The sequence below is a fragment of the Oncorhynchus gorbuscha genome, linkage group LG07 (assembly GCF_021184085.1).
Source record: "Oncorhynchus gorbuscha isolate QuinsamMale2020 ecotype Even-year linkage group LG07, OgorEven_v1.0, whole genome shotgun sequence".
In the NCBI taxonomy this organism is placed as follows: Eukaryota; Metazoa; Chordata; class Actinopteri; order Salmoniformes; family Salmonidae; genus Oncorhynchus; species Oncorhynchus gorbuscha.
The window spans coordinates 84440373-84462275 of record NC_060179.1 but is presented as its reverse complement, the minus strand read 5'-3'; the positions used below and the strand labels follow the sequence as shown (position 1 = coordinate 84462275).

Below are 21903 nucleotides of genomic sequence, written 5' to 3'. Positions count from 1 at the left end.
ATGCTGCCAAACATACCCTCGTAAAACTGACTATCCTTCCGATCCTGGACTTTGGTGATGTCATTTACAAAATAGCCTCCAACACTCTACTCAGCAAATTGGATGGAGTCTATCACAGTGCCATCCGTTTCGTCACCAATGCCCCATATACTACCCACCTCTGCGACCTGTATGCTCTCCTTGGCTGGTCCTCGCTACATATTCGTCGCCAAACCCACTGACTCCAGGTCATCTATAAGTCCTTGCTAGGTAAAGCTCCGCCTAATCTCAGCTCACTGGTCACCATAGCAACACCCACCCGTAGCACGCGCTCCAGCAGGTATATCTCACTGGTCATCCCCAAAGCCAACACCTCATTTGGCCGTCTTTCCTTCCAGTGACAGGAACGAATTGTAAAAATCACTGAAGTTGAGACTTATATCTCCCTCACTATCTTTAAGCATCAGCTGTCAGAGCAGCTAACCGATCGCTGCAGCTGTACACAGGCCATCTTTAAATAGCCCATCCAACCAACTACCTACCTCATCCCCATATTCGTTTTTGTTTTTCTGCTCTTTTGCTTTATCAGTATTTCTACTTGCACATCTTCTTCTGCACATATATCACTCCAGTGTAAATTGCTATATTGTAATTACTTCGCCACTATTGGCCTATTTATTGTCGTACCTCCTTACTTCATTTGCACACACTGTATACAGATCTTTCTATTGTGTTATTGACTGTACATTTGTTTATTCCATGTGTAACTCTGTTGTTTTTGTCGCACTGCTATGCTTTATCTTGGCCAGGTCGCAGTTGAAAATGAGAACTTGTTCTCAATTGGCCTACCTGGTTAAATAAAGGTGTTCTCAACTAGCCTACCTGGTTAAATAAAGGTGTTCTCAACTGGCCTACCTGGTTAAATAAAGGTGTTCTCAACTGGCCTACCTGGTTAAATAAAGGTGTTCTCAACTAGCCTACCTGGTTAAATAAAGGTGTTCTCAACTGGCCTACCTGGTTAAATAAAGGTGTTCTCAACTGGCCTACCTGGTTAAATAAAGGTGTTCTCAACTAGCCTACCTGGTTAAATAAAGGTGTTCTCAACTAGCCTACCTGGTTAAATAAAGGTGTTCTCAACTAGCCTACCTGGTTAAATAAAGGAGAAATAAATAAAAAAGAGAGGCATGAAGATAAATGAATCATATATAGAACGATTCATTAAAATGAAAGCCTACAGGTTTAATGCACATATGATGCCATCATTCCAATGCATTGTGAGACTTGTCATGAGCATGATTGATCCCTGATTATTTAATGTAATAATTAAGATCACTTTAATCATCAACTAAACGTTGACTTCTGCTTTATCCCAACCCCTCTGAAAGACATACATATACCGTTTAAAAGTTTGGGGTCACTTAGAAATATCCTTGTTTTTCTTTTATTTAATTAGGCAACTCAGTTAAGAACAAATTCTTATTTTCAATGACGGCCTAGGAACAGTGGGTTAACTGGTCTAGGAACAGTGGGTTAACTGGTCTAGGAACAGTGGGTTAACTGGTCTAGGAACAGTGGGTTAACTGGTCTAGGAACAGTGGGTTAACTGATCTAGGAACAGTGGGTTAACTGGTCTAGGAACAGTGGGTTAACTGGTCTAGGAACAGTGGGTTAACTGGTCTAGGAACAGTGGGTTAACTGGTCTAGGAACAGTGGGTTAACTGCCTTGTTCAGAACGACAGATTTTTACCTTGTCAGCTCGGGGATTCAACCTTGCAACCTTTCGGTTACGAGCCCAACAGCTCTAACCACTAGGCTTCCTGTCTATAACCACTAGGCTACCTGCTCTAACCACTAGGCTACCTGTCTCTAACCACTAGGCTACCTGCTCTAACCACTAGGCTACCTGTCTCTAACCACTAGGCCACCTGCTCTAACCACTTGGATACCTGCTCTAACCACTTGGATACCTGCTCTAACCACTAGGCTACCTGTCTCTAACCACTAGGCTACCTGCTCTAATCACTAGGCTACCTGCTCTAACCACTTGGCTACCTGCTCTAATCACTAGGCTACCTGTCTCTAACCACTAGGCTACCTGCTCTAACCACTAGGCTACCTGCTCTAACCACTAGGCTACCTGCTCTAACCACTAGGCTACCTGCTCTAACCACTAGGCTACCTGTCTCTAACCACTTGGCTACCTGCTCTAACCACAAGGCTACCTGCTCTAACCACTAGGCTACCTGTCTCTAACCACTAGGCTACCTGTCTCTAACCACTAGGCTACCTGTCTCTAACCACTAGGCCATCTGTCTCTAACCACTAGGCTACCTGCTCTAACCACTAGGCTACCTGTCTCTAACCACTTGGCTACCTGCTCTAATCACTAGGCTACCTGTCTCTAACCACTAGGCTACCTGTCTCTAACCACTAGGCTACCTGTCTCTAACCACTAGGATACCTGCTCTAACCACTACCTTCTCTAACCACAAAACAAGACAGTCACAACTAGATCACCTGAACACAGGACAGTCACAACTAGATCACCTGAACACAGGCCAGTCACAACTAGATCACCTGAACACAGGACAGTCACAACTAGATCACCTGAATACAGGCCAGTCACAACTAGATCACCTGAACACAGGACAGTCACAACTAGATCACCTGAACACAGGACAGTCACAACTAGATCACCTGAACACAGGACAGTCACAACTATTATTACTTTAGGCCCAGATTCAATCCGGACAGCTGAAGATCCACGTTATAGCGTGATTGATGTTTAAAGGTCATTCGCGATTGATCTGACATATGCCGCGTTTACTGTGAATTGCGTTCTAAAAGATGCAAAGCCCGAAACGGAGCGATGGGATTGGATTGAATTTAGCCCCAAGTAGTAGTCTGCTGTTGTGTTTACGAAGAGACTTATGAATGCATAAAGTACTGCATTTGCATATGATCACTCCCGTAGTGCATCTAAAAAGTCTAGCATAGGCTGCATACAAGCAGTCATATGAAGTCTAACTAACTCTAAACCATCTCTCCCCCCCATCAGAATTCATCGAGGGAGTCTCACAGTTCAGTGTCAAGGGGGACAAGGAGTCAAAGCTTCGGTGTAAGTAGACAAATCTACTGCAAATCCATCTCCGCTACTTCCTCTCCATCTACACACCGTTTCACCATACAAAGTTACAACGATGTGTACTACAAAGACAAAACCAAAAGCGCTATGTGGTTGTTTATTCTGTATTTACACACGTTCCTGCTTCCTTCCCCTCCTCCAGTCGCCACAGTAGAAACAGAATGCCTGATGGTTAATGATGAGGCGTTCTCTGAAACACCAAAACAAAGCTCTGTGTTCAAACCACTGTTTTCTATTTACACGTGCATTCCTGCATACTCCCTCCTACACCTCTTTCTCCCATCCTGTCCTCTCCACCCCTCCCTCTATCTCCCCCTCTCCTCCCCTCTCTAGTTGCCTTCCGGATCTACGACATGGACAAGGATGGCTACATCTCCAACGGAGAGCTCTTCCAGGTGCTGAAGATGATGGTAGGAAACAACCTGAAGGACACCCAGCTGCAGCAGATCGTGGACAAGACCATCATCAACGCAGACAAGGACGGAGACGGCAGGATATCCTTCGAAGAGTTCTGCTTAGTAAGTCTGAGGTCTAACTGTGTTGTCCGGGCGAACTGTGTTGTCCAGGGGGAACCGTGTTGTCCGGGGGGAACCGTGTTGTCCGGGGAACTGTGTTGTCCGGGGTAACTGTGTTGTCCGGGGGAACCGTGTTGTCCGGGGGAACTGTGTTGTCCGGGGGAACTGTGTTTTCCGGGGTAACTGTATTGTCGGGGGGAACCGTGTTGTCCGGGGGGAACTGTGTTGTCCGGGGGGAACTGTGTTGTCCCCTTGGAACTGTGTTGGGGTGGTTAAAGAAAATCTCTTGACATTTTTCCAAAGTTCTGATTGGAGGATTCCTGGCATCTGGAAGGAACAAGCAGGGATAGAGCATGACGAAATGTTCCAGAACTGTGCAACCCTATTCGTGGGTGGGGGGGGGGGGGCATTGGACACTGGTCACTTCAATGTCTACATACTTTTTTTATCCACTTCATATGTAAATACTGTATTCTAGTCATGGTTCATACTGTTGTCCACTTCATATGTATATACTGTATTCTAGTCATCCTATATAACTACTGCTGTCCACTTCATATATACTGTATTCTAGTCATGGTTCATCCTATATAACTACTGCTGTCCACTTCATATATACTGTATTCTAGTCATGGTTCATCCTATATAACTACTGCTGTCCACTTCATATGTATATACTGTATTCTAGTCCTGGTTCATCCTATATAACTACTGCTGTCCACTTCATATGTATATACTGTATTCTAGTCATGGTTCATCCTATATAACTACTGCTGTCCACTTCATATGTATATACTGTATTCTAGTCCTGGTTCATCCTATATAACTACTGCTGTCCACTTCATATATACTGTATTCTAGTCATGGTTCATCCTGCTGTCCACTTCATATGTATATACTGTATTCTAGTTCATCCTATATAACTACTGCTGTCCACTTCATATGTATATACTGTATTCTAGTCATGGTTCATCCTGCTGTCCACTTCATATGTAAATACTGTATTCTAGTCATGGTTCATCCTGCTGTCCACTTCATATGTAAATACTGTATTCTAGTCATGGTTCATCCTGCTGTCCACTTCATATATACTGTATTCTAGTCATGGTTCATCCTATATAACTACTGCTGTCCACTTCATATGTATATACTGTATTCTAGTCATGGTTCATCCTATATAACTACTGCTGTCCACTTCATATGTAAATACTGTATTCTAGTCATGGGATCATTCTTTTTTTACAGTATTTCCCGATCCCTTAATTTTTTCCACATTTTTGTAACGTTACAGCCTTATTCTAAAATGGATTAAATCAATAAAAATCCCCTGCAATCTACACACAATACCCCATAATGGCAGAAATGATGAGACTATGAGACTCGAAATTCAGCTCAGGTTCATCCTGTTTCCATTGATTATCCTTGAGATGTTTCTACAACTTGATTGGAGTCCACCTGTGGTAAATTCAATTGATTGGACAGGATTTGGAAAGACACACACCTATCTACAGTATATAAGGTCCCACATTGACAGTGCATGTCAGAGCAAAAACTAAGCATTGAGGTTGAAGAAATGGTACGTAGAGCTACTAGACAGGATTGTGTCGAGGCACAGCAGCATGGAAGGTCCCCAAGAACACAGTGGACTCCATTTTTCTTAAATGAAAGAAGTTTGGAATCACCAAGATTCTTCCTAGAGCTGGCCGGCCGGCCAAACTGAGCAATCGGTGGAGAAGGGCATTGGTCATGGAAGTGACCAGGAACCCGATGGTCACTCTGACAGAGCCCTTGAGTTCTGTGGAGATGGGAGAACCTTCCAGAAGGACACTTGTCTCTGAAAAACTCCACCAATCAGACCTTAATGGTAGAGTGACCAGAAAGAATGAAGCCACTCCTCATGACAGCCTGCTTGGAGCCAAAATGCATCTAAAGACTCTCAGACCATGAGAAACAGGATTCTCTTGTCTGATGAAACCAAGATTGAACTCTCTGGCCTGAAGGCCAAGCATGATGTCTGGAGGAAACCTGGCACCATCCAGGTGGTGGCAGCATCATGCTGTGGGGATGTTTTTCAGCTCAGGGACTGGGAGACTAGTCAGGATCAAGGCAAAGATGAACAGGGAAAAGTACAGAGAGATCCTTCATGAAAACCTGCTCCAGAAGCTCAGACTGGGGGCAAAGGTTCACCTTCCAACAGGACAAGTCTTCGGGACAAGTCTCTGAATGTTCTTAAGTGGCCCAGCCAGAGCCCGGACTTGAACCCAATCAAACATCTTTGGAGAGACCTGAAAATGGCTGTGCAGCAACAATCCCCATCCAACCTGACAGAGCTTGAGAGGATCTGCAGAGAAGAATGGGAGAAACTCCCCAAATACAGGTGTGCCAAGCTTGTAGCGTCATACCCAAGAAGACTCAAGGCTGTAATCACTGCCAAAGGTGCTTCAACAAAGTACTGATTAAAGGGTCTGAATCCTTATGTAATTGTGATATTTTTTCTAAATGAGCAAAAATTTGTAAAAGCCTGTTTTTGCTTTGTCGTTATGGGGTATTGTGTGTAGATTGACGAGGGGGAAACACGTATTTAGTGTAACATTAGAAGTGCTATGTGTAGATGACATGACTCGAGTCAGTTTCGATCTGAAAGGTCAGTAATATTTTGTTTTGAATTTTACCCCCTTTTCTCCCCAATTTCGTGGTATCCAATTGTTAGTAGTTACGATCTTGTCTCGTCGCTACAACTCCCGTACGGGCTCGGGAGAGACGAAGGTCGAAAGCCGTGCGTCCTCCAAAACACAACCCAACCAAGCCGCACTGCTTCTTAACACAGCGCGCATTCAACCCGGAAGCCAGCCCGCACCAATGTGTCGGAGGAAACACTGTGCACCTGGCGACCTGGTTAGCGTGAACTGCGCCCGGCCTGTATTCTGTTTCAATCTCCTGAATGAGCCATATTTGGCACGTTTCTCTAAAGCCTTCAACTAAAATGCTCTGTCCTTGTGTGAGTAGTATTTTTTGGTTTGAGCTGATTGGACCATGGTTATGATTGGTTTGAGCTGGTTGGACCATGGTTATAATTGGTTTGAGCTGGTTGGACCATGGTTATGATTGGTTTGAGCTGATTGGACCATGGTTATAATTGGTTTGAGCTGATTGGACCATGGTTATGATTGGTTTGAGCTGGTTGGACCATGGTTATAATTGGTTTGAGCTGATTGGACCATGGTTATAATTGGTTTGAGCTGGTTGGACCATGGTTATAATTGGTTTGAGCTGATTGGACCATGGTTATAATTGGTTTGAGCTGATTGGACCATGGTTAGAATTGGTTTGAGCTGATTGGACCATGGTTAGAATTGGTTTGAGCAGGTTGTTGTGGAGGGATTGTGTGACTTCATTTGAATTGACTCATTCATAAAAATAACTGAGAATGCAGGACAGTATTAAAGAACAAGACAAGGAGTTAACAGCATACAGTAGTTATACTAGTATTAAGGGGTTAACAGCATACACTAGTTATTCTATTAGTGAGTTGTCTCTCTTAGGTAGAACCATGTTGCCAATAGCGTTAAGAATCAATCTGTTCCAACCTGCTTTTGGAATTAGAATTGGAACTATAATTTCAACTAGAATTGGAATTAGAACTAGAATAACAATTCTAACTCAAGACTTGTGTTCCTCCTCTCTTCTCCTAGGTGGTGGGTGGCCTTGACATACACAAAAAGATGGTGGTGGACGTGTGAGTCCGTCCCTCCGCACCTCTCCCCCCCTCGCTTTCTTCTCCGTCTGTCTCTGAAGATCTGCTCAAGACATCTGACAAACGCTCTCTGTGTATTTCAATGGAAGTATTCTCTCTCTCCTTGAAGCCACTTTTTTTCTGAAGAAACCACGAGCCTCGTGAAGCCAACTGTGTTATTGAACTCCTCTCAAAAACACGAAGAAAGACAGATATTGTTGTTTGTAAAGAACATCCCAGTTCAATGGAGGAGGGAGGGGGAGAAATGTTTACTTGTTTATATTTAGTTCATTTTTTTCTTAGTTTTTTTTTAAATATATTTATTTTCGTTCTGGTCTCTTTTTAAAAAAATACACAAATACTCATGTATATCTATAACTGCTCTCTCGTGGTTAAATGTGACATTATCTGAGGTGTTACATTAAATAAAAAATAATTGATTTCAGTTACAATTGAAAAAAGTAGGGTGTGAAGTGCCAACCAGGACATACCCAGAAACCAGCTGATATTGTTTTTACTATGAACTATCCACGTCGCTGTCAGTGATGGATGACTAGTGTGTGAAACGTCAAGCGTTCCTACGTCATCACATGATGACTAGATGCACATTTTATTTTCACAAAGAAACAGCGATTTCTTTTGTTCCATTTACATACTTTTGAGCAAGTTGTGATTAGATCAGTTAAACTTCCAATCACATGAAACATACAATATAATGTTATTGTAACATGAGTGTTTTATTTATAGTTACTTATATTGTCGGAAATTATTATTCTGTTTCTTGTCAGACTTTCTGGAAGAAGAAAAAAACGAAATGTCAAGTAGAGATACATGCCAAGAAAGTGTTTTTGTCATTTATTGACTTTGATGACATGTTTTTACGTTGAACAGTCTGTATCGGTCTACATAAGTCACCCAATCCAAAGTAACAGGTAGTCAGTCTGGCAGTTAGAGGTTCGCCAGCATACAGAGGGTTGCCGGTTTGAAATCCGAGGTCTGATGGGAAAAATCGTTTGGGAAGTGAACAAGCAACGAGATGGTTGTTGGTATCAAATCCTAGATGCCATTGCCTGCCGTTGTGAGCTTGAGCAAGGCACTTAACCCCGTACAGCAACTGTTCCACGGGCTCGGTGGTAAGGCTGCTCCAACCTGTGTGTGTGTGTGTGTGTGTGTGTGTGTGTGTGTGTGTGTGTGTGTGTGTGTGTGTGTGTGTGTGTGTGTGTGTGTGTGTGTGTGTGTGTGTGTGTGTGTGTGTGTGTGTGTGTGTGTGTGTGTGTGTGTGTGTGTGTGTGTGTGTGTGTGTGTGTGTGTGTGTGTGTGTGTGTGTGTGTGTGTGTGTGTGTGTCTTTCGGAGGGTTTTGGAATAGTCACGTTTCAGTTGCACCTTGAATAAAGTGGCCTAGAGCGTATCACTCAAGTTGAAGAATCTCTCTTCAAGTCATGGAGCGCATCTATGAAAATCTATTGTGTTACATTTTGAACTGAAGTTTGGAGGAATATCCTGAGCCTAATGACATCGAGATGGAAAACAATTCTCGACCTAGATTGTAAATGTCAGTGTGTTATTGAGACAACATGTAAGGGATAAGAGGCTATACGTTCTATGGAAAACAATGCACGACGCGCAAGCGGAGCGAAACTAACCTTCCACTGAGTTGCACTATTTTCCAGAGAGCCTGAGTTGATTATTCCTTTTATACCACAGCTATAAATTAAACACGTTTGCCGCTAGAAATGTGTTCATTTGCAAAGTAGCTAGAAAGTTGCCACGGGAACCAAACAAACAGACTTGCTAGTTTAGTTATTATGAAAACCATCGGTCCAAGCTTGCTATAATGAAAATCTAATTCAACAATGCCGTTTTTCAAATAGACTTTTGTTTTTAAAAGCAGCTTAAACATAGAACATGTAAGAATGAACTATAGCCATTGAATTCTACCGTGCTGATATACTGCGTGTTATAGGGAAATAATACACGCTCTAGAATGCCCTTCAAGCCAATCAGAAACGAGTATCCAACAATGCCATGGTATAAATAATGTTAAGGCATCGTATTGAGACTCAACTGTAGGCCGCATTGTTAGTTTTGTAACCAATAGACACTGAGTGTACAAAACATTAAGAACACCATCCTAATATTGAGTTGCACCCACCCCCCACTCTTTGCCCAAAAAACAGCCTAAAAATGACAGCCTACCCCAGAACAAACCCTCCCCTAACCAGGACGACCAATTGTGCCAATTGTGTGCCGCCCTATGGGCCTCCCGATCACGGACGGTTATGATACAGCCCGAGATCGAACCCGGGTCTGTAGTGATGCCTCTAGCACTGAGATGCAGTGCATTAGACCGCTGCGCCACTCGGAAGTAGATTTAATAATTGACTTCATACCCTTCACCTGGATTCACCTGGTCAGCCTACGTCAACGGATAGAGTAGGTAGGTGTTCCTAATGTTTTGTCCACTCAGTGTATACACTGCGTATACTAGATTAGGTTGCTTAGTTAGATGTCAAAGCCCTCCTGAATAGTGCTGTTAAACTACAGGGTTCTTTCCAATGTAACAACGGAGTTACTCGACATGGGATGGTGTATATTTTAATGTTTCCACTTGTTTTCCTATCACGAACGCCTCATCGTTCTTCTCCCTCTGCGGTATTAAAAGCAGGGAGATTAACACAAGCATTTACCAAACTACCGTATTTAAAGGGGAGGTGGGCATCCCTGGCAAAATGTAATACAAAATGGTGTGTCGGGTTGGCTTTGAGTGACCTGATAGGTGGGTTTGGACACCAGTGATTTGTTGTCCGGTTGGCTTTGAGTGACCTGATAGGTGGGTTTGGACACCAGTGATTTGTTGTCCGGTTGGCTTTGAGTGACCTGATAGGTGGGTTTGGACACCAGTGATTTGTTGTCCGGTTGGCTTTGAGTGACCTGATAGGTGGGTTTGGACACCAGTGATTTGTTGTCCGGTTGGCTTTGAGTGACCTGATAGGTGGGTTTGGACACCAGTGATTTGTTGTCGGGTTGGCTTTGAGTGACCTGATAGGTGGGTTTGGACACCAGTGATTTGTTGTCCGGTTGGCTTTGAGTGACCTGATAGGTGGGTTTGGACACCAGTGATTTGTTGTCCGGTTGGCTTTGAGTGACCTGATAGGTGGGTTTGGACACCAGTGATTTGTTGTCCGGTTGGCTTTGAGTGACCTGATAGGTGGGTTTGGACACCAGTGATTTGTTGTCGGGTTGGCTTTAAGTGACCTCATTTCCTGGTTTGGACACAAGTGATTTGTTGTCCGGTTGGCTTTGAGTGACCTCATTTCCTGGTTTGGACACCAGTGATTTTAGTGAGAAACATTGAGTTGGAGTGTCATCGGATGTGTATCAAACGGCACCCTATTCCCTATGTAGTGCACTACTTTTGACCAGGGTTGGCACCCTATTCCCTATATAGTGCACTACTTTTGACCAGGGCCTCATAGGACTCAAAACGCCTCTCATTTGCTTGCAGGATTTTGGTTCCGCATGTAGATGAACCATTGAAATAATCCTCTTGCTAATTAACACATGAATGGTGATGTTAGTAATTGTGATATTTAATCATCTACTGGTGGCTACAATATGGATATGTTCGCATTGTGAGCAGTAAATCCAAACAAACTGAAGTGTTTAGTATTTTCCTCCCGGATCAACGAGATGATTCTTTATTTTTCCCCCAGTAAAAGGTCTGTTTCCTGCGTCAACTGCTACACACTGTACTCTGCTTTCACGGGGAGATATGTATTTATGCAGTTCCATCTTTCTGTTCTGTTGTCCTTATAGTTCCAGACTGCTCCTTAGTTTTGTAACTGCTACTTTTTCTATTTTTTTTTGAAGGAGACTGTTTTTTTGGTGTTTTTTTTTTAGTATGTGGAAAATGAAAATGGTTTAAGTTTGAGATGTATTTTTCCCCTTTTCTCTGCATTCTGCATCTGATGCTGTGAGACTGTTGGAAACGTGATACTGAATGACAATAACAAATAAATACACTTTGAAACATTGTAAGTATTGGCTTTGTGTGATCACTTTGTTTCCCTGGTCTGTAGGGGGGGGGATTCTGTTTCCCTGGTGTGTAGGGGAGGGGTCTGTTAACCCCGGTGTGTAGGGGAGGGGTCTGTTAACCCTGGTGTGTAGGGGGGGGTCTGTTTCCCTGGTGTGTAGGGGGGCTGTTAAACCTGGTGTGTAGGGGAGGGGTCTGTTAACCCTGGTGTGTAGGGGGGGGTTTCCCTGGTGTGTAGGGGGGGGCTGTTAAACCTGGTGTGTAGGGGAGGGGTCTGTTAACCCTGGTGTGTAGGGGGGTGTCTGTTTCCCTGGTGTGTAGGGGGGGGTGTTAAACCTGGTGTGTAGGGGAGGGGTCTGTTAACCCTGGTGTGTAGGGGAGGGGTCTGTTAACCCTGGTGTGTAGGGAGGGGTCTGTTAACCTGGTGTGTAGGGGAGGGGTCTGTTAAACCTGGTGTGTAGGGGAGGGGTCTGTTAAACCTGGTGTGTAGGGGAGGGGTCTGTTAAACCTGGTGTGTAGGGGAGGGGTCTGTTAACCCTGGTGTGTAGGGGAGGGGTCTGTTAACCCTGGTGTGTAGGGGGGTCTGTTTCCCTGGTCTGTAGGGGGGTCTGTTTCCCTGGTGTGATGGTTAATGGACCAAGACGCTACACAGTGGTCTGTAGGGGGGGGGGGGGGGGGTCTGTTTCCCTGGTGTGATGGTTAATGGACCAAGACGCTACACAGTGGTCTGTAGGGGGGGGTCTGTTTCCCTGGTGTGATGGTTAATGGACCAAGACGCTACACAGTCTCACAAAACGTAACAGTTTCACATTACAGTTTTCACATATTTGTTAACATTAACTCATATTTGCACGTTGACTTACACTACCGTTCAAAAATGGACTTGTTATTTTTTTAAAGCAATTTTTTTGTCCATTAAAATAACTTAACATTTATTAGAAATACAGTGTAGACATTGTTAATAATGTAAATTACTATTGCAGCTGGAAACGGCAGATTTTTAATGGAATATCTACAGAGGCCCATTATCAGCAACCATCACTCCTGTGTTCCAATGGCACGTTGTGTTAGCTAATCCAAGTTTATCATTTTAAAAGGCTAATTGATCATTAGAAAATCCTTTTGCAACTATGTTAGCACATGTCATGTTCTGACCCTAGTATTTGTGTTATTTGTTTGTTTGAATGGGTTAGGATGTGAGTTGGGTGGGCATTCTATGTTTTGTGTTTCTAGGTTGGTTTTCTGTGTTCAGGCCTAGTATGGTTCTCAATCAGAGGCAGTTGTCGTTAGTTGTCTCTGATTGAGAATCATACTTAGGTAGCCTGGTTGTCTCTGATTGAGAATCATACTTAGGTAGCCTGGTTGTCTCTGATTGAGAATCATACTTAGGTAGCCTGGTTGTCTCTGATTGAGAATCATACTTAGGTAGCCTGGTTGTCTCTGATTGAGAATCATACTTAGGTAGCCTGGTTGTCTCTGATTGAGAATCATACTTTAGGTAGCCTGGTTGTCTCTGATTGAGAATCATACTTTAGGTAGCCTGGTTGTCTCTGATTGAGAATCATACTTAGGTAGCCTGGGTTTCACTGTTTGTTTCCATGTCTGTGTTTTACACCACACGGTACTGTTTTGGGTTTTTGTCATTCACGTTATGTTTATTGTTTTGTATGAGTGTTCAGTTTATGTGTTTAATAAACAACCATGGACACTTACCACAGTCCTCCTCTCTTTCAAGGGAAGAAAACCCTTACAGCACAGCTGAAAATTGTTGTTCTGCCTCCTTTCCCTGCTATCCCCCAGCTAGCTCTGATCTAGTGGTCTCCTTTCCCTGCTATCCCCGAGCTAGCTATGATCTAGTGGTCTCCTTTCCCTGCTATCCCCCAGCTAGCTCTGAACTAGTGGTCTCCTTTCCCTGCTATCCCCCAGCTAGCTCTGAACTAGTGGTCTCCTTTCCCTGCTATCCCCCAGCTAGCTCTGATCTAGTGGTCTCCTTTCCCTGCTATCCCCCAGCTAGCTCTGATCTAGTGGTCTCCTTTCCCTGCTATCCCCCAGCTAGCTCTGATCTAGTGGTCTCCATTCCCTGCTATCCCCCAGCTAGCTCTGATCTAGTGGTCTCCTTTCCCTGCTATCCCCCAGCTAGCTCTGAACTAGTGGTCTCCTTTCCCTGCTATCCCCGAGCTAGCTCTGAACTAGTGGTCTCCTTTCCCTGCTATCCCCCAGCTAGCTCTGATCTAGTGGTCTCCTTTCCCTGCTATCCCCCAGCTAGCTCTGAACTAGTGGTCTCCTTTCCCTGCTATCCCCCAGCTAGCTCTGATCTAGTGGTCTCCTTTCCCTGCTATCCCCCAGCTAGCTCTGAACTAGTGGTCTCCTTTCCCTGCTATCCCCGAGCTAGCTCTGAACTAGTGGTCTCCTTTCCCTGCTATCCCCCAGCTAGCTATGAACTAGTGGTCTCCTTTCCCTGCTATCCCCCAGCTAGCTATGAACTAGTGGTCTCCTTTCCCTGCTATCCCCCAGCTAGCTATGATCTAGTGGTCTCCTTTCCCTGCTATCCCCCAGCTAGCTCTGAACTAGTGGTCTCCTCCTTTCCCTGCTATCCCCCAGCTAGCTCTGATCTAGTGGTCTCCTCCTTTCCCTGCTATCCCCCAGCTAGCTCTGATCTAGTGGTCTCCTTTCCCTGCTATCCCCCAGCTAGCTCTGAACTAGTGGTCTCCTTTCCCTGCTATCCCCGAGCTAGCTCTGAACTAGTGGTCTCCTTTCCCTGCTATCCCCCAGCTAGCTATGAACTAGTGGTCTCCTTTCCCTGCTATCCCCCAGCTAGCTATGAACTAGTGGTCTCCTTTCCCTGCTATCCCCCAGCTAGCTATGATCTAGTGGTCTCCTTTCCCTGCTATCCCCCAGCTAGCTCTGAACTAGTGGTCTCCTCCTTTCCCTGCTATCCCCCAGCTAGCTCTGATCTAGTGGTCTCCTCCTTTCCCTGCTATCCCCCAGCTAGCTCTGAACTAGTGGTCTCCTCCTTTCCCTGCTATCCCCCAGCTAGCTCTGAACTAGTGGCTCCTCCTTTCCCTGCTATCCCCCAGCTAGCTCTGATCTAGTGGTCTCCTCCTTTCCCTGCTATCCCCCAGCTAGCTCTGATCTAGTGGTCTCCTTTCCCTGCTATCCCCCAGCTAGCTCTGAACTAGTGGTCTCCTCCTTTCCCTGCTATCCCCCAGCTAGCTCTGAACCAGTGGTCTCCTCCTTTCCCTGCTATCCCCCAGCTAGCTATGAACTAGTGGTCTCCTTTCCCTGCTATCCCCCAGCTAGCTATGAACTAGTGGTCTCCTTTCCCTGCTATCCCCCAGCTAGCTATGAACTAGTGGTCTCCTTTCCCTGCTATCCCCCAGCTAGCTCTGATCTAGTGGTCTCCTTTCCCTGCTATCCTCCAGCTAGCTATGAACTAGTGGTCTCCTCCTTTCCCTGCTATCCCCCAGCTAGCTCTGATCTAGTGGTCTCCTCCTTTCCCTGCTATCCCCCAGCTAGCTCTGAACTAGTGGTCTCCTCCTTTCCCTGCTATCCCCCAGCTAGCTCTGATCTAGTGGTCTCCTCCTTTCCCTGCTATCCCCCAGCTAGCTCTGATCTAGTGGTCTCCTCCTTTCCCTGCTATCCCCCAGCTAGCTCTGAACTAGTGGTCTCCTTTCCCTGCTATCCCCCAGCTAGCTATGATCTAGTGGTCTCCTTTCCCTGCTATCCCCCAGCTAGCTCTGAACTAGTGGTCTCCTTTCCCTGCTATCCCCCAGCTAGCTCTGATCTAGTGGTCTCCTCCTTTCCCTGCTATCCCCCAGCTAGCTCTGAACTAGTGGTCTCCTTTCCCTGCTATCCCCCAGCTAGCTATGAACTAGTGGTCTCCTTTCCCTGCTATCCCCCAGCTAGCTCTGATCTAGTGGTCTCCTCCTTTCCCTGCTATCCCCCAGCTAGCTCTGAACTAGTGGCTCCTCCTTTCCCTGCTATCCCCCAGCTAGCTCTGATCTAGTGGTCTCCTCCTTTCCCTGCTATCCCCCAGCTAGCTCTGATCTAGTGGTCTCCTTTCCCTGCTATCCCCCAGCTAGCTCTGAACTAGTGGTCTCCTCCTTTCCCTGCTATCCCCCAGCTAGCTCTGAACTAGTGGTCTCCTCCTTTCCCTGCTATCCCCCAGCTAGCTATGAACTAGTGGTCTCCTTTCCCTGCTATCCCCCAGCTAGCTATGAACTAGTGGTCTCCTTTCCCTGCTATCCCCCAGCTAGCTATGAACTAGTGGTCTCCTTTCCCTGCTATCCCCCAGCTAGCTATGAACTAGTGGTCTCCTTTCCCTGCTATCCCCCAGCTAGCTCTGATCTAGTGGTCTCCTTTCCCTGCTATCCTCCAGCTAGCTATGAACTAGTGGTCTCCTCCTTTCCCTGCTATCCCCCAGCTAGCTCTGATCTAGTGGTCTCCTCCTTTCCCTGCTATCCCCCAGCTAGCTCTGAACTAGTGGTCTCCTCCTTTCCCTGCTATCCCCCAGCTAGCTCTGATCTAGTGGTCTCCTCCTTTCCCTGCTATCCCCCAGCTAGCTCTGATCTAGTGGTCTCCTCCTTTCCCTGCTATCCCCCAGCTAGCTCTGATCTAGTGGTCTCCTCCTTTCCCTGCTATCCCCCAGCTAGCTCTGAACTAGTGGTCTCCTCCTTTCCCTGCTATCCCCCAGCTAGCTCTGAACTAGTGGTCTCCTCTTTTCCCTGCTATCCCCCAGCTAGCTCTGATCTAGTGGTCTCCTTTCCCTGCTATCCCCCAGCTAGCTCTGAACTAGTGGTCTCCTCCTTTCCCCCGATAGCCTGTGTCTTTACATGTCTGAAATGAAAGACGATCTTATTAAGGTCTACCTTCTATCTAATCAAATTTATTTATATAGCCCTTCGTACATCAGCTGATATCTCAAAGTGCTGTACAGAAACCCAGCCTAAAACCCCAAACAGCAAGCAATGCAGGTGTAGAAGCACGGTGGCTAGGAAAAACTCCCTAGAAAGGCCAAAACCTAGGAAGAAACCTAGAGAGGTACCAGGCTATGAGGTGTGGCCAGTCCTCTTCTGGCTGTGCCGGGTGGAGTTTATAACAGAACATGACCAAGATGTTCAAATGTTCATAAATTACCAGCAGGGTCAAATAATAATAATCACAGTAGTTGTCAAGGGTGCAGCAAGTCAGCACCTCAGGAGTAAATATCAGTCGGCTTTTCATAGCCGATCATTGAGAGTCTCTCTACCTCTCCTGCTGTCTCTAGAGAGTTGAGAACAGCTGGTCTGGGACAGGTAGAACGTCCGGTGAACAGGTCAGGGTTCCATAGCCGCAGGCAGAACAGTTGAAACTGGAGCAGCAGCACGGCCAGGTGGATTGGGGACAGCAAGGAGTCATCATGCCAGGTAGTCCTGAGGCATGGTCCTAGGGCTCAGGTCCTCCGAAAGAGAGAAAGAAAGAGAGAATTAGAGAGGGCATACTTAAATTCACACAGGACACCGGATAAGACAGGAGAAGCACTGAACTAGGCTGAAACACCTGCATTTTGGAGCTGCCTGTTTGTATGCGGCTTTATTAACTCAATTATATATATTTTTTACATTGCTTGCAAACTGATGTGACACGTATTAATGCCAAAATATCATTGTAAAATAGGCAAGCCTCCCCCAACAAAAAAAAATATACATTTTTATTTTATTTGTTGTTTAATTTTTGCAAAAAATGTGGGCCTCAAAACAGGCTCTGCCTCACCTGCCCTGAATGACGTGTCGCCACTGACACAAGACACTCATCTATGACTCTCCAAGACTATCAGGGACTATATCGTCACTCAGGTAATCTCATTGCAATTACTTTAATTTCCACATTTCTTATTTTGAGGTTTGAATCTGACTTGGCTGTGAATGTACTTTCGGCAGTTCTCTCATTCAGAGGAGTATACTGTACCTGTGGGCTGGGACAACTGCGTTATGGTCTCATCAGAACCACTCTGATACAAGGTGATAGGAAGAAATACACAGTTATAAGTTCGTCTTCACAGTAATATGGAAAATTATCCCAACTGAGAACATTTAACGACTGCTAGTTTTTCCAGAAAACTGCCCATTTTGTCCTCATGCCATCATTTTTATTTATTTAACCAGGCAAGTCAGTTAAGAACAAATTCTTATTTTCAATGACAGCCTAGGAACAGTGGGTTATCTGCCTGTTCAGGGGCAGAATGACTGATTTGTACCTTGTCAGCTCAGGGGTTTGAACTTGCAACCTTCCGGTTACTAGTCCAACGCTCTAACCACTAGGCTACCCTGCCACCCCAGGGTAGGTAATAGAAGCTATTTTGGATTGTCAGTGTCAGCTAATCAACTCCTTTTGTTGTTCAATGCAATCAAATAGTGTTTTTTAAATAACTGACCCAAGATAGACCAGAGCCTATCCTTTCCAATGGGAGCAAATTAATCATATAGTGGGCAGAACAAGCAAGGAGGTGGGCAGAGCCAAGCTGGAGCTAGTGAGATCTTATTGGTGCGTTCTAGCATTTATTTGCATATTCTTATTTAAATCCATCTCGCTGCATCGTCTCCCACTGGGCTTCCTCTCATCACCATATTTGGTAGTGGGAGGTAACGCCAGAACCGGATGCTTCACATTTCTACATCCAGTGAAATATCTGGCTCATATTTATCTGTTCTATGTAATGGCTGCTGTGGCTACTGCTGGCTAGCGTGAGGAAAAACGGCAGTTTACTTAACTACCAGTCGTTCTGTAACAGTTGGGATGAAGTGACATTTCGGAGTACAACGCGGTTCTCACCCCTGGATTGAGGTACGTTTTCTGAGTCATATCAAGCAAGCAGGTCGGATCTGCTGGCTAACCATTTCCTTATGATACCAGAGTCGGGTCGAGAAATTGAGACGCCCCCACTCCCTACATTTTTCTGATTGGAGCGAGGCCACCCTGGTCTATTTATTACCCCTACCCCGCGGAGGAGGTGACCCAGGGCGAGACAACTCACTGGCAAAAAAAATCTGGTCCAGGTGGGGCAAGCGGGAGGGGACAACAAGTAGGCCAGAGCCAGCAGTTCCCTCTCTGGCACGAGCATGTCTGATATTATGGAGGAACAGTGAGATCATGTCTGACATTATGGAGGAACAGTGAGATCATGTCTGATATTATGGAGGAACAGTGAGATCATGTCTGATATTATGGAGGAACAGTGAGATCATGTCTGACATTATGGAGGAACAGTGAGATCATGTCTGACATTATGGAGGAACAGTGAGATCATGTCTGACATTATGGAGGAACAGTGAGATCATGTCTGACATTATGGAGGAACAGTGAGATCATGTCTGATATTATGGAGGAACAGTGAGATCATGTCTGATATTATGGAGGAACAGTGAGATCATGTCTGACATTATGGAGGAACAGTGAGATCATGTCTGATATTATGGAGGAACAGTGAGATCATGTCTGACATTATGGAGGAACAGTGAGATCATGTCTGATATTATTGAGGAAGAGCAAATGGCCACTTACACAGACAGAAACATTTTTCTGTTCTCCAAAACGAGTAAACTTATCTTATTTATCCACCATCGTTGTGATACTGCAGAAGAGATTGTGTAGAGGTTTCTACTGTCACCTGACTTTTAACAGTGCGGTCCTTCTGTAGCTCAGTTGGTAGAGCATGGCGCTTGTAACGCCAGGGTAGTGGGTTCGATCCCCGGGACCACCCATACGTAGAATGTATGCTCACATGACTGTAAGTCGCTTTGGATAAAAGCGTCTGCTAAATGGCATATATTATTATATTATTATATTATATTATTATATTATGTCAAAACTACAAATACACAAACAGCAAACATGCATGTTGCTCTCATCTGCAGTCGTTTGGATCCTAGTCAGAGCTATTTGGATCCTAGTCAGAGCTATTTGGACCCTAGTCAGAGCTATTTGGACCCTAGTCAGAGCTATTTGGATCCTAGTCAGAGCTATTTGGACCCTAGTCAGAGCTATTTGGATCCTAGTCAGAGCTATTTGGATCCTAGTCAGAGCTATTTGAACCCTAGTCAGAGCTATTTGAACCCTAGTCAGAGCTATTTGGATCCTAGTCAGAGCTATTTGGATCCTAGTCAGAGCTATTTGAACCCTAGTCAGAGCTATTTGGTCCCTTATTTTCCAAAGCCAAGAGTAACCCTTTTTTTCAGGCAATTTATCTAATGAATTCCAGTAATGCTGACAAATTCTCAGTAATGGACAAGCATAAAAATGTCTTGTCTTTCACAGATCGAGAAAGAAAAGCCCATCAAGTGTGGGACATTCGGGGCCCAGCTCTCTACAACAAAGACATATAGCAACTGGGGACTCTGACGGAAATCTCAAAATATGGTAGCCTATTTATTTACCAACTCTTGACATATCACGTCTTGTCAAATGTGTATATACAGTGGGGAGAACAAGTATTTGATACTCTGCCGATTTTGCAGGTTTTCCTACTTACAAAGCATGTAGAGGTCTGTAATTATTTATCATAGGAACACTTCAACTGTGAGAGACGGAATCTAAAACAAAAATCCAGAAAATCACATTGTATGATTTTTAAGTAATTAGTGTGCATTTTATTGCATAACATAAGTATTTGATACATAAGAAAAGCAGAACTTAATATTTGGCTATACAGTCTGGGATCTATGTTTCTATCCAGTCATCTGATCCTGTGATATCCCCTGTCTGTCTGTCTGTCTGTCTGTCTGTCTGTCTGTCTGTCTGTCTGTCTGTCTGTCTGTCTGTCTGTCTGTCTGTCTGTCTGTCTGTCTGTCTGTCTGTCTGTCTGTGTAGGAACCTGGAGGTGTCTGTCTGTCTGTGTAGGAACCTGGAGGTGTCTGTCTGTCTGTCTGTCTGTCTGTCTGTCTGTCTGTCTGTCTGTCTGTCTGTCTGTCTGTCTGTCTGTCTGTCTGTCTGTCTGTCTGTCTGTCTGTCTGTCTCTGTAGGAACCTGGAGGTGTCTGTCTGTCTGTGTAGGAACCTGGAGCTGTCTGTCTGTCTGTCTGTCTGTCTGTCTGTCTGTCTGTCTGTCTGTCTGTCTGTCTGTCTGTCTGTCTGTCTGTCTGTCTGTCTGTCTGTCTGTCTGTCTGTCTGTCTGTCTGTGTAGGAACCTGGAGGTGTCTGTCTGTCTGTGTAGGAACCTGGAGGTGTCTGTCTGTCTGTCTGTCTGTCTGTCTGTCTGTCTGTCTGTCTGTCTGTCTGTCTGTCTGTCTGTCTGTCTGTCTGTCTGTCTGTCTGTCTGTCTGTCTGTCTGTCTGTCTCTGTAGGAACCTGGAGGTGTCTGTCTGTCTGTGTAGGAACCTGGAGCTGTCTGTCTGTCTGTCTGTCTGTCTGTCTGTCTGTCTGTCTGTCTGTCTGTCTGTCTGTCTGTCTGTCTGTCTGTCTGTCTGTCTGTCTGTCTGTCTGTCTGTCTGTCTGTCTGTCTGTGTAGGAACCTGGAGGTGCCTGATGTGTCTGTCTGTCTGTCTCTGTAGGAACCTGGAGGTGCCTGATGTGTCTGTCTGTCTCTGTAGGAACCTGGAGGTGCCTGATGTGTCTCTCCGTCTCTATAGGAACCATACGAGTAAAGCAGGAAGTAAAAGCAGGAAGTGTACCCATAAATCTGTGCTGTGATTTGTTGATTCAACTCAACTGACATTACAAAAAAGACATTCCATTGCATGAGCCTCATCGGTTAACATAATTTGAATGAACATTCTACATTACCATGGAAATGATTACATCACAATACCAGGCAGCCATTGCCAGTGTCCCCATGAGTTTACCTGCCAAATTTCCAGGGTTAGAGTTTCCAAACCCATTCTATTCATCGTTTGCTACAACGCCTTGCTTGTTTCAGCTAGGGGCAACAAAGTTTCATCACATTGTTAAGAGTACATTTTATCGTAGATATGGACCCGACCGCACGAATGCCCGGCCGTCCTGTCATCATCAGTCAGCTGTTCATAAATAATGTTTTTTTTTATGACAGTCCCCTCCATAGCCGTCCGTTGTACGTTAATTGTACCAGCCCTAAACACATACTCTGCTGTTATATCGCGTGTGCATTGATATCCAAGGTGAAAAAAGCATTCATTGTTTGTAGTAGGCCTAAATTCTGTGTTGTATTTATCGCAAACCGACGTGGCCATTTCACCAAGTACTGATTCCAGCTTTAAGCCCAGTTCTATTCTGAAATGCACTTTCAATTGGGATTTTAGTTGAGAAGTAGGCTTCATCTGGGTCCAGGAAACCAGGAGAATGATATGGTAGTGGTGTTTAGCTGCTCATTTCCTGTTTAGAGAATGATATGGTAGTGGTGTTTAGCTGCTCATTTCCTGTTTAGAGAATGATATGGTAGTGGTGTTTAGCTGCTCATTTCCTGTTTAGAGAATGATATGGTAGTGGTGTTTAGCTGCTCATTTCCTGTTTAGAGAATGATATGGTAGTGGTGTTTAGCTGCTCATTT

General features: G+C 45.0%; 1 protein-coding gene across 2 annotated transcripts in view; it reads left to right on the top strand.

Moving 5' to 3' along the window:
- The window catches only part of LOC124040442 (calcineurin subunit B type 1-like), a 61840-nt gene extending 50429 nt beyond the window's left edge, over positions 1 to 11411 (top strand). For both annotated transcript variants that reach the window (XM_046357645.1, XM_046357647.1), the window contains 3 exons: positions 3038 to 3097; positions 3458 to 3642; positions 7332 to 11411. In XM_046357645.1, the coding sequence (XP_046213601.1) occupies positions 3038 to 3097; positions 3458 to 3642; positions 7332 to 7379 (293 nt within the window). In that variant the 3' untranslated portion in view covers positions 7380 to 11411. The remainder of the gene's footprint in view (positions 1 to 3037; positions 3098 to 3457; positions 3643 to 7331) is intronic.
- The last annotated feature ends 10492 nt before the right edge of the window (positions 11412 to 21903 follow it).